The 15,487-nt window shown below is 40.2% G+C and overlaps 1 protein-coding gene across 5 annotated transcripts in view; it reads right to left on the bottom strand.

The window, feature by feature from the left end:
* The window catches only part of oxr1a (oxidation resistance 1a), a 159,069-nt gene that overhangs the window by 51,885 nt on the left and 91,697 nt on the right, over positions 1–15,487 (bottom strand). The window contains exon 1 of one of the 5 annotated variants that reach the window (XM_056380077.1): positions 11,559–11,865. The exons of the other annotated variants lie outside the window; for them this stretch is intronic. Coding sequence (XP_056236052.1) covers positions 11,559–11,715 — 157 coding nt within the window. The 5' untranslated portion in view covers positions 11,716–11,865. Of the gene's footprint in view, positions 1–11,558; positions 11,866–15,487 lie in introns of those variants that run through there. 5 annotated transcript variants of the gene reach the window in all.

The raw sequence follows: 15,487 nt of genomic DNA, 5'->3' as shown, positions 1-15,487 counted from the left end.
ACAGTAAAATTGCATAGGCTGTGGTAACCGCTGTTTTACTTGGTTGAACAACAAATTAGATAACTAGCGACCTCGCCTCACCTCTGTTAAAAATTTCTCCACTGTGCTGTTCAGCAGAGACGAGTGCATTTACTTTATCTAGATTGGCACTGGCCACGGGCCCATTTCTTCAAACATTTCCAGCGCAGCCTCTGCACCCCCTGGAGCTCTGGATTCTGCCATTTTGAGTATGTTATGTCATGCTGTCTCAATGAATGATGTGCATGATGTGTGTTGTGGGAGAAAAGCCTGTGTGTCTGAACATGAAAAATCAAAGTTGACACACTATCTGTCTGCATATTGACGGCAAAAACATGCTTGACACTGCTATTCGATATTTTTTCCATCAACAGTTTCTCACTGGGCTCTCCAGAGGATTTACTATATCTCAATATACAGAGATATTTTGATATAAACTCTTGATAAAAATTCTAGACATATATAGCCACAAAGCGTTTTATCCATATTGTCCACTCATAATATTTTAATTTTAATGTATAATATATATATGCATCCACCATTTTTTTGCCACATTTTATAAACAAAACTAAACAGTACAAAAAAAAATGACGCATTAAAATATATATCAGTTTACCTATTTTTTGTACACTTGTTCACTACATTGTGAACTGTATGTAAATGACCAGTATCATATACTTACGTTCTTTCTAACAGAATGAGGCAGCTCAGTTATGGCAAGTCAGGACATTAAATATTTTTTGGCTTCAACATCTATTGGCATTAAAGGAACTGATCAACAGCCCTCTTCCACAGCCTTACACATACACTGCACATACACTAACCATCTTGGTTAGTAAAAGTTGTTTTCAAAGAAAACTCAAGTGTAACATTGGAAAAAAAAATACTGCAGATGCTCTTATCCTGACATGTAGGCCACTGTGCTGGGTTAAGAGGGATTGATGGAGAGTTGTTACCTCTGACTTGAATCAAGAGTCTGTGAAAAGACACTTGTATATGCAGTGAAATGCTTACACAAACAAAACAGGAGTAAAAAGTGCTGACTATCACACAGTGACTAACTCGGGCTTTAAAGCTGAGTGGCCGGTGCTGTTGTCTCAACACCCAGTTGTTAGGTGGACATGACAATCTTATTGCAGCGAAGAAGAGCTGCAAGTTTCATGAGCCTCTTTCTCATGTGCAAAAGGAGGTAATCCATTATGTATCATAAGTTACTGTACAGTACATTATCATATACCATAAGGAAAGAATATAAGTAGTTTCATAGAGAGCTGGGAGGCCAAGTTTAATGATGGTGTGCGGGGAGTCTTGCTGGTGCCAGGGCCTGTGTGTGGATGCAGAGAGCATGCTGTTTGAGGGAGTAAGCTCTTACTTCATGTTTGGCTCCAGAAATAACACAGGCAGATACAATCCTCACTGAACCCTTAATGACAGCACAACATACCAATGGATTATCTTGTTTCATGTTGACACGAATCAGAAAGAGCATGCTTTTTTTATTTAAGGCAGTCTGCTAAAGGATTGGGGAGGCAGCCAGAAAAGACAGACACAAGTTGTACCATTATAAAATGACCAGATATCATTCAATATAACCATACACTTTTTTTTAATACTTTAAATGTCTCTGACCTGCAGGAAAGTAATTACACTTATGGATCCTCTCATTACGTCTCATATTGCAAATTGTGAGAATATAAAAGTAATATATCATAGCAACAACATCAAATGTCAACTTTCTGAATCAATAGTCCTTGTATAAATACCACTGAGTAGAAGAGAAGAGCCACCACTGTATCAAGAAACAGGCCTTTCTAACTTTACTATGGTGCTAGCATAAGCTGCAGTCTTTCCATTGTAATGAATATACAGTGCAATGGTCTAGTGGAGCTGTCAACTTAAACACAGAGAACACAGTGTGACAGGCAACATCCCTTTGCCAACACTCTCAGCACCACTCAGCTCTGTATTACACTGCCAGCCTCCTCGGACCAGCCTATACACCACTCAGCTTTTATGGGAAACTTTGCTGAACTGCAGATTTGTGTGTGTGTGTGTGTGTGTGTGTGTGTGTGTGTGTGTGTGTGTGTGTGTGTGTGTGTCCGTGTCCATGTCTGTGCTAGAATAGGAGGCACTGGATCTGCCCTGTCCTCTCATTAACACTCTCCCCATGTTGGCTGATCACACACCAGTAGTGTTGCTGTTAATGTGGTTTAAATTCTTCACACTGCTACAAGACTCTCTTTCCACACTAAGTAATGGACTCCAGTCTGTACTGAGGGACGTCATTGTTAACACACACTCATTTGAATTAATATTCTGACAGTGTACATGACTGTTTCCATAGTGATGAACCTGGTGCAGACTTAAAAGGAAAAGGGTGTTATTAAAAAAAAAATAGTCGCAAACCTGTCTGCATTTTACAGTGGCAGTTTCATCTTGTGGGAAAATCATATTCTGAATGTACAGGAGAGGCACCTAAAGTAAAGCATTAATTAAAAATACTGTATGTCTGCATACTAGTCGGTTACCTTACATTTGTATTATTAATATGAAAGCCCTGCCTTAAAGGATCTACTTGTACGTTTTGCTATTACTATATAGCTAATGTTAGTGTTAACGGCTGTTTACTCGAAACGTTGCTAGTTCAGCATCAAACTTCGTTCCTTTACTTGCAAAGAGTCATCTACAGCGGTGGAAAGCAACCCTTTCTTATTTTGCTGCTATTACTACCACTTCTTTTCTTTTGCTGATGTTAGCATGCTAACCAGCTAGCTCCGGCCTTGTTGGCACATCTTGTCAATTTTCCATGCCGAGTCACTGTAGAATGCAGGCCGCCCTGAGGAAGTAGCGCTGCTCAGAGGATGCATTATAACCTCTTGCGTTGTAAATGCAATGATAGCTGAAGCAAGACTACAGCAAGGCTACAGTGAGCCCCTATGGGAAAGTGATGAAAAAGGCCAGCGATAGCTGGTTAGCATGCTAACTTCAGTATGAGGAAACACTGGATAGAGACAAGAGTTAACATTGCTGTTTATTTCCACTATTTGAGACAGCTGTTGGTGAGTAAAGGAATTAAATTTGATGCTGAACTCACAACATTTCTTCTAGACTGGTAAGTAAACAGCTGTTAATGCTAATGCTGGCTATGTAGCATTAGCAAAATTTATAAATAGCTCCTTTAAAACTATAAGGTAAGCCATCGGGCTTACTTTTGGCACACTCGCACTGAGCCTCTCAGTTATGTATTGTTCTTGTTACTGTGCTCAAGTATTGGAAATAAATCAAAGTATTTTGATCTGATCATGCACTAATTGATAAGTGAGGACTTCACGATTCATCCTGCAGTAAACTGAATGTTTGTACCACATTTCATGGCAACCCATCCAATAACAGATCAGACATTTCATTAAAAACAAAATGTTAACCTCATGGTGGCCCTACAGGACAAGTAAAGGGATCACCAAATTCAGTAGGATTCATCCTCTGGGGACCAAGAATGTCTGTACAAAATTTCATAGCAATCCAGCCTAAAATTGTCAAGACATTGGACCGAAGTGGCAGATCAACTGACCTTGCCATCCCTAAAGCTATGCCATTAGCGTGGCAAAAGAGAATTTTCTAGAAAAGAAAAGGTTACTATTTCTAAAATAAAGTATCAGAAAAGTATTATTTTGTTATCGGTACTTAAACGCAGTCATCACATTGGTGATAGTATCTTAATATTTAACTCGATATTCATCACTACCTTGGACATTTGAAAAATAAGACAGATTAATGGATTATGACAACTGTTGATTGCAGCCTGACACAAGCATATATCCACATGCAGACACAGACAACACTGTGATGAAACAATATCCTGCATACTATCATGTCAACCACGATAAAACTGTATCTGTAACATTTTCTCAGTAGAAGTGAAAGCACTTTGATCCACAGTTCGTGCAGCTGAAAACAGGAGGTCCTGCTTGAGCACCAGACATCCTGTCCTCCTCCTCCCTACTGTCACATGCATTCTGACTCTAGGCTCACTAATCACACTGTGATTCATCCAACCTCTGGCGTTAAGGTTATTGCACTTTGAGCAATAATTTTTTCCAAGTCAAAGTTGGGAGTGGGAGGGTGTGTGTGTGTATGTGTGTGTGTGTGTGTGTGTGTGTGTGTGTGTGTGTTGTGGGGAAAAAGAGGGCATGATGAATGGTATGGCTGCAGTGGCTGGATCGATAGCGATGATACATATACATAATGTACGCTTGCTGTAGCTTCCATAACAACTCTGTGATCCATTCTGACCATGACAGTAATGCAATACTGTGACTCAACTGATGTGATGATCTTGAAAAGGGACATTAATGACCAGTGTCCATTCATTATCATTATGTAATCGCACTTAATTATTGAAATAATGAAATAATTTTTGGTCTGCCTCAAGAGAACCACATGGTAGAAAATGAAGCAGGGTTGGTATAAGCAGACTTATGTTATCCAGCTTTATGGCACAAAAGCGCATCTTTATTGGTTTACGTCGCCTCTCGGAGCCCTGGCACTCTACATCTCATCTCAGCAGCAACACTAGCCTCTCAGGTTACAGATCTAATCAATAACAGGAGAAGTGATGAGCTCAGCTTTGAGAAACACAAACTCTGCATTATCAGATCTTCTTATTGAGCCAAAAACAAATACTCTTGTACAGGAACAAAGATTTGAACAAGCTTTAGTGTGGTACAGGCCAAATGCAGGTACAGCGAGTACACTATAAGAGTTGTAATACCCTGAAGCAGCATTCATATATTTATACACATTCTGGACAGAATGATAAGGAACTAAGCACATTTACTCAAGAACTACTTCAATCAAGCCTGTATTGTTTGCTGAACAATGGTCACTTTTTGAAAATAATGCTAAACGTTGTCATGGAGGAGTATTAATATTAGCACAAGAACTCATGAAGTCTGCAAACTCACTCAGAAAAGTTCATTATATGGCAATATAAAGTTTGCTAACATTAGTCACCACTGGTTATCTTATTTTGGATAATGTTAGCTAACTTAAACTAAGATACAGTAGATATTACTGTAGTGCTTTGGATTATGTAAAAAATGTAAACAATAAAGATGTGTTAATTTGTGAGCTTTACTGCTGCTGCTAGGTATACATATATATGTATATGTATTTTCTTCTAAACAAAGCCAGGTAAGCTGTTTAGTCTTTGTGCAAAGCTAAGCTAACTGTCAACAGGCTGTAGCCTTATATTTACCATATACACATGAGAGCTGTAGCAATCTTCCCAATGAACTCCGAGCAAGAAAGCATTTCCCAAAATGGGTGTAACTTTTCCTTTAAGGTGTCACTACTAACAATCTAATAGTAAAATAAATCTAACAATATAACACTCAGAGGGGTCATTTTGCCTAATGACTCTATGTTCCTTTGATAGTAAAGCACATCTTACTGGTAATAATGGTAAAATTTTGAATGCAGGGCTTTCAATTGTACCTGTGTACTTCTGTAATGCAGTATTGTTCTTTTTACTTAAGTAGAAGATCTGAAAACCTTTCCCACTACTGCATTAAATAAAGGCAACCTGTGAGTAATGTAAAATGCTCCACAGAAAGTGCACCTCCCGTCCAACCACAGTCTGTAATGGCAAACCAGTAATAGAGGCCGGATCACCAACACAGACAGCTTACTTTCCATTTATCCAGACAGGTCTGCTGCGATGAGACGAAAAAATGATGACAGCGTCTCCTCAAATCCATCTGCTTGACTAACTATTACACACTGGGGATGAGATTTGACAACTTGATGAACTGTCTCTCTCCTCAGCAATAAAGCAAAACTCATCTTATAAACAGTTTAAGAGCCAAATGTTGATCCTTCTCAATACAGCAAGCTTAGAATTAGAGCAGGTAAGAAAAGAATAATAACTCAATGGCAGAAAAATGTTAAAATTCCCATATGATTTCCCCTTCCCTTAGACCGTGGCTTGGTGAAGGAGCTGAGTAACACATTTAAAACCACAGGTCAAAACAAACAAACAAACCTTAGTCAAACATTCACAGATGTTCAATGAGGAAGGATGACCATTGACCTCATTTAAGACCTGCCTTATTCTTTGCAGATAAATCAAGTAGTGTTATGACTGCAGCTCCACACTGACCACTGTCTGGTCAGAGCTGAATTCACATACAAACTCATAGGTCTTGGGCCCAGAGGATACACAGAAAACTAAACTAACAGGGACAACAGTGAATGGCACTAGTTTTAACCAAGCCAGGTTCATATTTACTTTTTTACTAATCTAGCACTACAATCTTTCATAGAAATAAAGTTTGATCATTGGCAACCAATTTAGTTAGAGGTTAGACTAAATTGACTCAGCTGAAGCGCTGGTGTAGCAAACCTATGATGTGCCAACAAGTCTTTTGGGGTGTGTCATGCAATGCCAAATACTGAGTAAAGCTCTTTTTAAGTTTTAAGGAGGTCCGTTTGCCTCACTGGCAATTACATTGCCCATGATTCATTCTTTGAGCACATTTGAAAAGCTCACTCTTCATCATGTGAAATCCTCCGACCCTGAGTCAATGAATGAAAGAACTGCTTTTTCTCTCATCATTAACACAACCAAACTAAATAAAAAAAGTACATCAGCTTAAAAAGGCTTATGAAAAACTACGAACGGGAAGCGGTTCACCCAAACCTAAAGCTTCAAAGTGTCTCTTTAGAAAATTCTAGCTGACGTCACATCCATGCAGTCTATGGTTTAATTTATCTGATGTGAGGGAAATTACCACCAAAGGTGTGGGATTCTTGGGAATAAGAGCAGCATGTTTCCAGAGGCTGAGTACTCTTTTCAGATGAAGTGATGAAGATGCAAAAGCTGCTGTTGAGTCACTCAGAACAGGTCTTAATTACCTTCCCGTTAACGTCAACTGTGCTCAGCATTTGTGCTCATCATCTGGCCTCTTTCAAACATCTGCTGTTGAAGTATCTCAGAACTGGCAATCATGACATACAATATATAACACCGTTCGGCTTATTGGCCATACAAATGTCTGATGGCTATATAATGTCTGAACTCTCCTCTATCATCATACAGATTAGTTCCTGGGTCTCTATTTTCATCTGAAATTTGTTTTTATCTCTAAACTGAACTCCTTTCTAGTTTTCCTCACAGGAGATGCATCATGCAGACTGTCATCATTTCGGTGATAAAGTCCTTGGAGAACGATAAAGTTTCAGTGCGGTAATTGATCCTGAAACATAGATGAGTTTGTGTGGACAAAACATCCTTGAAAAGTCAGGGAAAAGTCATAAGTTCAGACCCTGAGCAAAGTTCTGTACGAGCAAAGCAGGTGTACAGTGTTGTGGTCTGGCGATCCCACTGGGACTCCTGCCACTTATGTTCCCTTGACAGAGCCATAACAGATCCTCCTAATGGCATGCAGAGCAAGTCACATGCTGATACAAACTGCTCAAGGTCTTTTTGGAAATTAAGGTGATTAAAATCACCTATTATAGCTCTGAGAGCAGCAGCAGATTGTACTTTCTGAATCATGCTGATAATTGCAGCAGAGCTGGTGTCAACCACAGGGTGAACGTGAACAGTGACAAATACGTGAACACCCTGGGGACAGAGAGAACTTAGAGATGCAGAGAGGAGTTCAATGTCATGAGGACAAAGCAGCTCTTGCACCGTGGCACTGGTGAATCATCGGCTACTAATAAAGAGTATGGCCACACAATCTGTTTTGTCTTTCTAAATATGACAAAATGTATTACAGTGCCTAACAAGGGCAAGAAAAGAACAAATTTTCAGGCTATGTTTCTCCTAGGTTGGTTCAGTGGAAATGTGGGGTCACGAGATAAACCTGAGGGGTCACAATTAACAGGATAGGAAAGTGGAAAAAAATTAACCATTTTCTATACAAAATCTATATCTATCCATCTGTGACGTAAGAAATTTATCAATTTTAAGATTGTTGTTGGAGTAAAACCTTTCAGATAAAATTTTAAATGTCACCATCACAGAAGCTTTGTAAGTAAATAGGACTATATGTGGGGAGAAATGCAAAACGCAAATGCAATGGAACTATGATCTTATTTAAAAAGTGAATTTCTCATTTATCATCGTAACATCAGAGCTTGTGCTTTATTTCTACAGTAGCCTAGCTGGCCATTTTTGAATATGCCATTTTTAATAAACCAGTATTTTTCTCAAGTCCTGAAGTGTGATTTTATGGATTACATTGATGAAGTATGTTGTATTTGTAATTTACAATGTTCTGCATCGGCCAGGGCTACTTCTGCCGCATGTCCTGTTGGTAGTTAGTTGGTATTACTTTTTTTTTTTTTAAATAATAACTCACTTGGAGTTCTTTATTTTCCAGCAAGTTTTCCCTCCCCAACGGAGATTTAATCAATACATCTTAAAACTTCAGAACCTTGCATTGACTCTTCTTTAGGAATCAGGAGCAGTATAGAAATACCTGTGTGTTACGGATTAAAAAGCAGTTCCCGGGATTTCACACACCTCGATAATCAAAGAAGAAAGTACATTAAAAGAATACACACAACTGTATCTGTTACACTAGTATCTTCTCTGAAAGAAAAGTCACATGCTGCTGATTACATCTGAGACAGGATGATTGGAGGATGATATCCAGGAGCATGCTGTGCTGTACCATGTGTTTTGAATGCCTGCAGGTGTGACAATTCTGTGTTTACAGTAGAACCTTTCAATCCTGCCACTGTGTCTCTAATGCTACTTTTTAATCTCTCCATCATGCTTGTACTTTTGCCTCATTGCGGGGAAGTGTGCAGGAGTTTGACGTCAGTCATCTCAATCACTGCCAGATAAAACAATACCTTAAATAGCTGTGTGATCTTAACAATAGTAAAGACAAAGCCAGTGCCAAACAGCCTTCACAATACGATTCTGCATGATATAATTCATTTATATCTTTTCTTACATCGGTCCCCGATAGAGCAACAACTTCTCTGTTCCACTGACCAGCCGTGTGAACTCATGACTTCGACACGCATTCCTGAGGAATCTGTAGAAGCTCAGGACTGTCTCACTGTGTAATCAGAGAGGGCAGGAAGACTCCTAATGGACTTTTTAAGCCCTTTATGCAAACTTTACAGAGGTTTTCTTGAGGGATAGCTGATAGTATTCTGATGCAAGAACAGGATATGACCATCAAAAACAATGAAAGTGCTGGCAGCCTGAGTTCACACATAAAAGCAAGTACTGTTATGTTATAGAACAAATCATCAGTCATCAATTAATTGAGAAAATAGTTAGCCCATTAATTGATATGGAAATAATAATTATTACTTGCGGCCCTACACCACATTTTACAGTCTTAGCTCAGCCCATGGAGCGGGCTCAGGTGTCATCACATGACTTACATGTGGAACTTCTCTCATGTGATATAACTGGTGGTCAAACAGATTGAGACTGTAATCCCTGTCTCAGTTCAAGGATGGTCTTAGCCGTCAGATGTGAAAGGCCTCTTTGATTTTCTCTGGCAAAAACATTCCTGATAATATGCAGACTTTTATTCTGAAATTGAGCGAAAAAACCCTTAGTTTCATTTAACTACATATGAAATATGAGCTTCACACTTTACTGGCCGCAGAAATGCCTCCGCCTGCAGGTAATTTGAGTTCACAAACTGCTGTCCCATTCCTCATACAGCAGCCACAGTCCACAGAGGTAACGACAAAGTCTGCTGCTTAGGGTTTAGGGTAGACGGTGTAACTGGGCTCTTTATCAGTGGTCCCCCTGTTAAATACTACACTGCCCACTCATGGTTCGCTCACCACCTCTGTGGCCACCATCGTCTCCAACATCACACACCACTACCTGACTCCACGTCTAGTTAGCCTCATTCTTTCACCCCCCAAGCGGGGCAGCAGGCTACAGACACAAGCCGCCCCCGCTGGTCCACTCTGCTGCTGGAAGAGAGGCACAGGGACTGCTAATGAACCCCACTGCCATCCGTGGCGTTTCAAGAGCAGCAGAGCATGCATCTGATTAATCTTTGTCCTAATTAGATCGAACAATTAACCTGCAGCGCCACCGAGCTCTGGGGCCTGATGACTCTGCATGAGCTGCAAACCCCCAGTACATTAAACCAGAGCAGGGTGAGCGTGTGCCCCTCACACCGCAACTTTCACTTTGTTTTCAGAACAACCAATTAAGGCTAACTAATAGCACACAGCATTCTGTGTGATATATCTGTGGAGCATGTGGCCTGATAGCCCAGATCAGTCTCTGCTTTTTCATTTCAACAGCACTACATTTCTCCGCATTTTAATTCAAAGTCAGAGAAGGCTCTGACGGGTCTCATAATAAATTATGTTTGAGAGGCAAAGCAGAAAGGGAGAAAAAAAAAATCCAATTTTCATTAACATGGAGATACTCCCCGATGTGAAAAGCCTTGAGGACATACTTGTTCACTCACTGGCAGGATGGTTTAAGCATGCACTGCCTTCTGATCTGAAATATTTGGGATGCCACAGTTGTTACAGGCAGTGTGTCCTCACAACAAGCTGGCAGAGAGGCAGGCAGAGAGCAGCCACTGAGGACATGAATGTAAGTGATTCGTAAAGAGTTAGAATCAGTTCAAAAATAGGACATCAGGCATGGTAGCAAGCAGGAGGACCATCAGTCCTATGACTGCACTGACCAGGAAGTCTTCTTCAACATGTGTGCAACAGCTAGTGTTGCATAATGTATTTGCCTTCCCTGTTCAGCCTAATGCACTGATCTGATATGCATGTTTAAAAGCCCTGTGAAAAGGGGGGTTTGTTGGTGGGCAGACAGGGGCTCCATGTAATTCTTCTCACCTTTAGCTTTGTGGGAAATGTATGGGGATGACACCTTTTACCTGTTAACCGTTGTTATTTACCTACTTGCAGTACAGCTATGTCACATGACAGGCCCCGCAACATCAAGTTTCATGTTTTCAAGACACTTAAAAGAAACAACGTGTGAAACGTCATTATTTCAGCTGGACATGCTGTTTGCTGACAGCAACAGCAGCACGCACCGAGAGTTGAAAACTTCGCTCAGAATCAAAGTCGTTAAATGTCCTGTGCTAATTCGTATTTTTTTTATTTCTCGAATTCAATATAGTTTTTAGAATATTGCTGTATTTCAATAAACTTAACTTTAGTTTGTCAGGCAGTTAAAAGGCAATGGACGCGGTGTATTTTAGTGACAGAGGGCTGCGAAAACAACGGGCAAAATAAAAAAAAAGTTTCAATTATATTGGAATAAGCGATACTTGATGAATAGGACTTAGCCGAAAGTTAGAGTGGCACTTAATGTTTATTTTTACATCTTTGCCAGTGTTCTACCAGGTAAGAAAATTATCGAAGGAACCAGGGAACATTAAAGTGAGCATATTTCAAAGGGGATTTGGCACCACGCTCTGGAGGACAGCAAAAGTTGGAGGGTTTGGTTCCTGTGGATACTTGAATACGTGTTGTCCCAGCTATCAGCTAACGGCACTGAGTGTTACACTGACCTGTTTTGGAGGGGACGGGGATACTGTTGTGTGTTGTCCCAGCTTGGTGCTTCTGAATTTCAACATTGTCCTGTCCGGATCCGGGCCACAGTCTCTGAGAGATTGCTTCTCTGACAACTCTCGCGCCGCTGCCAGTGATAGAAAATATGTAGTCCATACTGCTGCTGGACCTAGCTACATTAGCTAAAAACAAAGCTCTCAAAGCGACAGAAAGCCCCAGGTCATAGCGTAGTGTTGGCACAAAGTCACAGGCTCAAACTCGGTGTGTGAAAAGCCTCTAACACGCTACACATTCCAAAACAGGAACTATTTGAAATACGTCAACAACTGCAAACTTTTTTTTTTTTGCCCCTAGTGGAGTCAAGCTGTGCAACACAGTTTGGCAACAGACTGTCACCGTTTACAGCAACCTACTACCCCATTGGCCTATATCTACAGTTCTGGTAATGGATGCATATTTCAAATACAAAACAATACCATATTTTATTTAGTCTACAAGAACAAAAAGTAGGATTATTTTCGGTTTAGCAAAGACAGATTTAGTTATACTACCCTCACTACTAGGATCTATATAACCATTTCCAGTTAATCCTAAAAGGCAGAGCAACAGGTCTGAACAACGCCTGTGTGTTGACATAAGCATGACTTTCTCCTCTATAACTAGTAGGTTTTCTTCTTGTTTAAGACATTTTAAAGCAAAAAATGCCAAACATCTGATGGTTTCAGCTTCTCTAATGGGAGAACTTCTTGCTTTTCTTGGTCTCACATAGTAAATTGAATATTTGGGGTTTTTGGACAGAGCAAAAAAATTTAATGACGTCACCACGTGATATAGGATATTGTGATTGGCATTTTTCACTGTTTTCTCTCGTTTTATTGGCCAAACGATTAATTTAGAAAATATATCAAATGCATCTTAAGTTTTCTTGATTGACTAATTACATGTTACTTTGGGTCAAATGAAAAAGTATACATAGTCTTACAAATATTTTTGTAGGCCTATTATAATTTAATTAGAAATAAACACAGTTGCAAATTCAGCGCTGATTGGAGGCAGACTTACAACGGTTATTATAATTCTGATCAATCTTCAGATCAGAAAATCTTTACAAATAAATAAATAAATGTATGGACAAAAATGTGACCCAGCTCAGCCCATACCAATTTCCAGACTGTTGCTAGGATATTTCATAGCCATCAAGAGTGGGTCTTTATGGCACTCATGAGAATGACATCCATCTGACTCCCACCATAATAACCTTCTAATAAAGTGAGACTTTCACATTCAGAGCCTGAGCACACTTCTGTGTCCATACTCGACTCCAGGGGACACAGTAAGAACTCTAAGACCTGTGACATATAAGTGTCTGCTTATCTAGTGAGGGAAATCAGGAGATGGCATTTGCAGTGTGCAAATGAATGTGAAAAAGTGAAAAACCTACAGACCAGAACAGGGCATAATAATGGGGCAGCAGACTCAGGTGAGCAGTGAACTGGAAAGACTGAGATGCATTATTCATTTTAGGGGCAGAACTGTGGTGAGACTGGAGTCAGGAGCTGTAAGGAAATCCTGTGATGTTTCAGGTGAATTAGAGAAGTGATCAGAATGAGGCAAATGGATCCATTTGTTCACTCTGTCAAATCAGAGAAGGTAAAGATGGGAGGAATTTTCCTTGGCAAACTCAAATCTGATAGAAACTGCACCTGGTCTGTGGTAGGCGGGCTGAGGTTGACACAGCTGTTATAATTGAACCATTGAGCTCTGAGACTGAATCAGGACCATGTTCAATACTGAATGTGCTCCATCTGCTGGTCACACAGGATAGTGCAGGCTTTATGTCCCTCTCTGACAAAACGGTTTGGGTGAGCAGCAGCATCATAAAAATACAGATAATGTAACAATCGAATCCTTTGTAAAATAAAGATTGTGTTATTTGTTTAATAAGCAGATTTTATTACTTTTCTACAGAGTAGGGATGCTATTTTCAAATGGAATCTGCCTTTACCTGATTTACTCTGAATGCAGCTTTGGTTCTATTTTCATTATTGATCTATCTGTTGATAACTTCAGTGATTATTCAAGAAATAGTTATTAAAGTGATAAGAAATAGAAAGAGCTGAAGGAATGACTTTGAATGACATCTGACCAACAGCCCCAACCCCAAAGGTATCAAGTTTACAGTGATATAAAACAGAGAAAACCAAGAAATGTGTTTTTGTTTTTGAACAGCTGGAATCTATAAATGTTTGGATTCTTTTTCTTGAGAAATTGTTTGAACAATGAACCAATTATCAAAACTGTTAGTGATTCATTTTCTGTAGAATGACTAATCAGTAAATCAACACATCCCTCAGCACTTCAGCTGTGTTGGAGTTCTATCTTTGAAAATAATATCCCTTGAACATGTAAAATGCAATCTTCAAACTTGTGTGCTGGATCCTACAGTAGCTGCCAACACTTTTGTGAACAACTGTGACACTGATGTATTAGACTGTTGTTGGACTTTCAGTCAGGGATTTCATTTGGCCCTCTGTTCCTCTGTGACCTTGCACAGGGCCCTGCTGGTACACTTGGCACTCAGACAGTGTATTTAGGCGTGTCTCAGATTGGCCCAATGCCGCCCCATCGCGCCTTGTAGCTGCGTGATATACTGTGTAGCTGTGCAGCTCCCTAGAGCAGTCATCAAATCATCCATAACATCCTCAGAGGGAGCCTGACTGGTTTCCTCCTACATTCCTCTGCATTTCAACCTCATCGGTTTAAAGATATACTCTCTAGTAGTTCAGCCCAAAGAATAAAGCTAAATCTGGTAATAAAGGCCTTTTTCTCTGAGAACTCCTCCACTCTCTAATTAAGCTTCAGTGTGACCAAAGACAGAGAATGAAAGAATTCCCTCTGTGCTCATCCAACAACATGAGCCTCATTGCATGGAAATTACGCATTTTACTTTGCTCTCCTTAAGCTAGCATGTTTGATGTACTGCCTGTTCTGTGTTTCACAGGTGATTAAAGGGACTGAAGTCAATTAGTTAACTGACATCCATTAAGGTGTTATATTTTTATGAATTTTTACAAATTAGCCTGTTTGTTTGTGGCTGATAGGTCATTATAATAATTGTGGATATGTTTATGTATGCATGCACAAGTCATAACATCACCTTTCCTAACCCTTTTCTAATACGATCAGATCGGTGCCTGAGATTGCGTCTCTATTTAGGGAGCTATTCTGTTTAATGATTTTAAAATGGAGAAGTCTTGTTATACAACAACTTGTATAAAAACCTCCCGGTGTCGGCAGCCAAAGCCAAAACCCTGAGAGGGTCTTGCGTGTGAGGCTTTGTCATCGTCTCGGAGCGGGGCACTGGGGAGTGAGTGCTAATCTCAACAGTTTCCAATTGAGAGCCAGGTAGGCTGCAGCCTAATCCTGAGACCAGGAACGCTTTCATTACCGAACAACAAACATGAAGGCCACTGGGGAGCTGCCGCTTTTCTGCTGTCAACGGACAGATGGAATACACAAGCAAGGTTACGTAAGCAGAGCTGCAGCAGTGCACACACATGCTGGTGTGAACACTAGCATGTGCGTATTAGTATGTTCACACACACGCGCGCACACATACACACATACTGTACATATATTTTCACACAGTCACAATCTGCTCCTTTCTCCCAGACATTTCCTGTTTACAGTGGAAATCACGATGACATGAATGCAGCAGAGAGTTCACTCATGTGACACAAATGCACCTGCTGGCAAACACAAACAAACCTTTCAGCATGTGGTAATTGGGAGGACTCATTGAGGTATGTGAGGCAAAGGAGATGGCTTAAGATAGTTTTCTCAGAAGTGATGGATCTCACATGGCATTTCCTGGAGTGTAAACACCCAACATACACAGCACTCACTGTCCTGCGCTTCACGAGCGTTC

Source organism: Seriola aureovittata, chromosome 7, assembly GCF_021018895.1.
Source record: "Seriola aureovittata isolate HTS-2021-v1 ecotype China chromosome 7, ASM2101889v1, whole genome shotgun sequence".
NCBI classification, from domain to species: domain Eukaryota; kingdom Metazoa; phylum Chordata; class Actinopteri; order Carangiformes; family Carangidae; genus Seriola; species Seriola aureovittata.
This window is presented reverse-complemented; position numbering and strand designations above follow the sequence as displayed.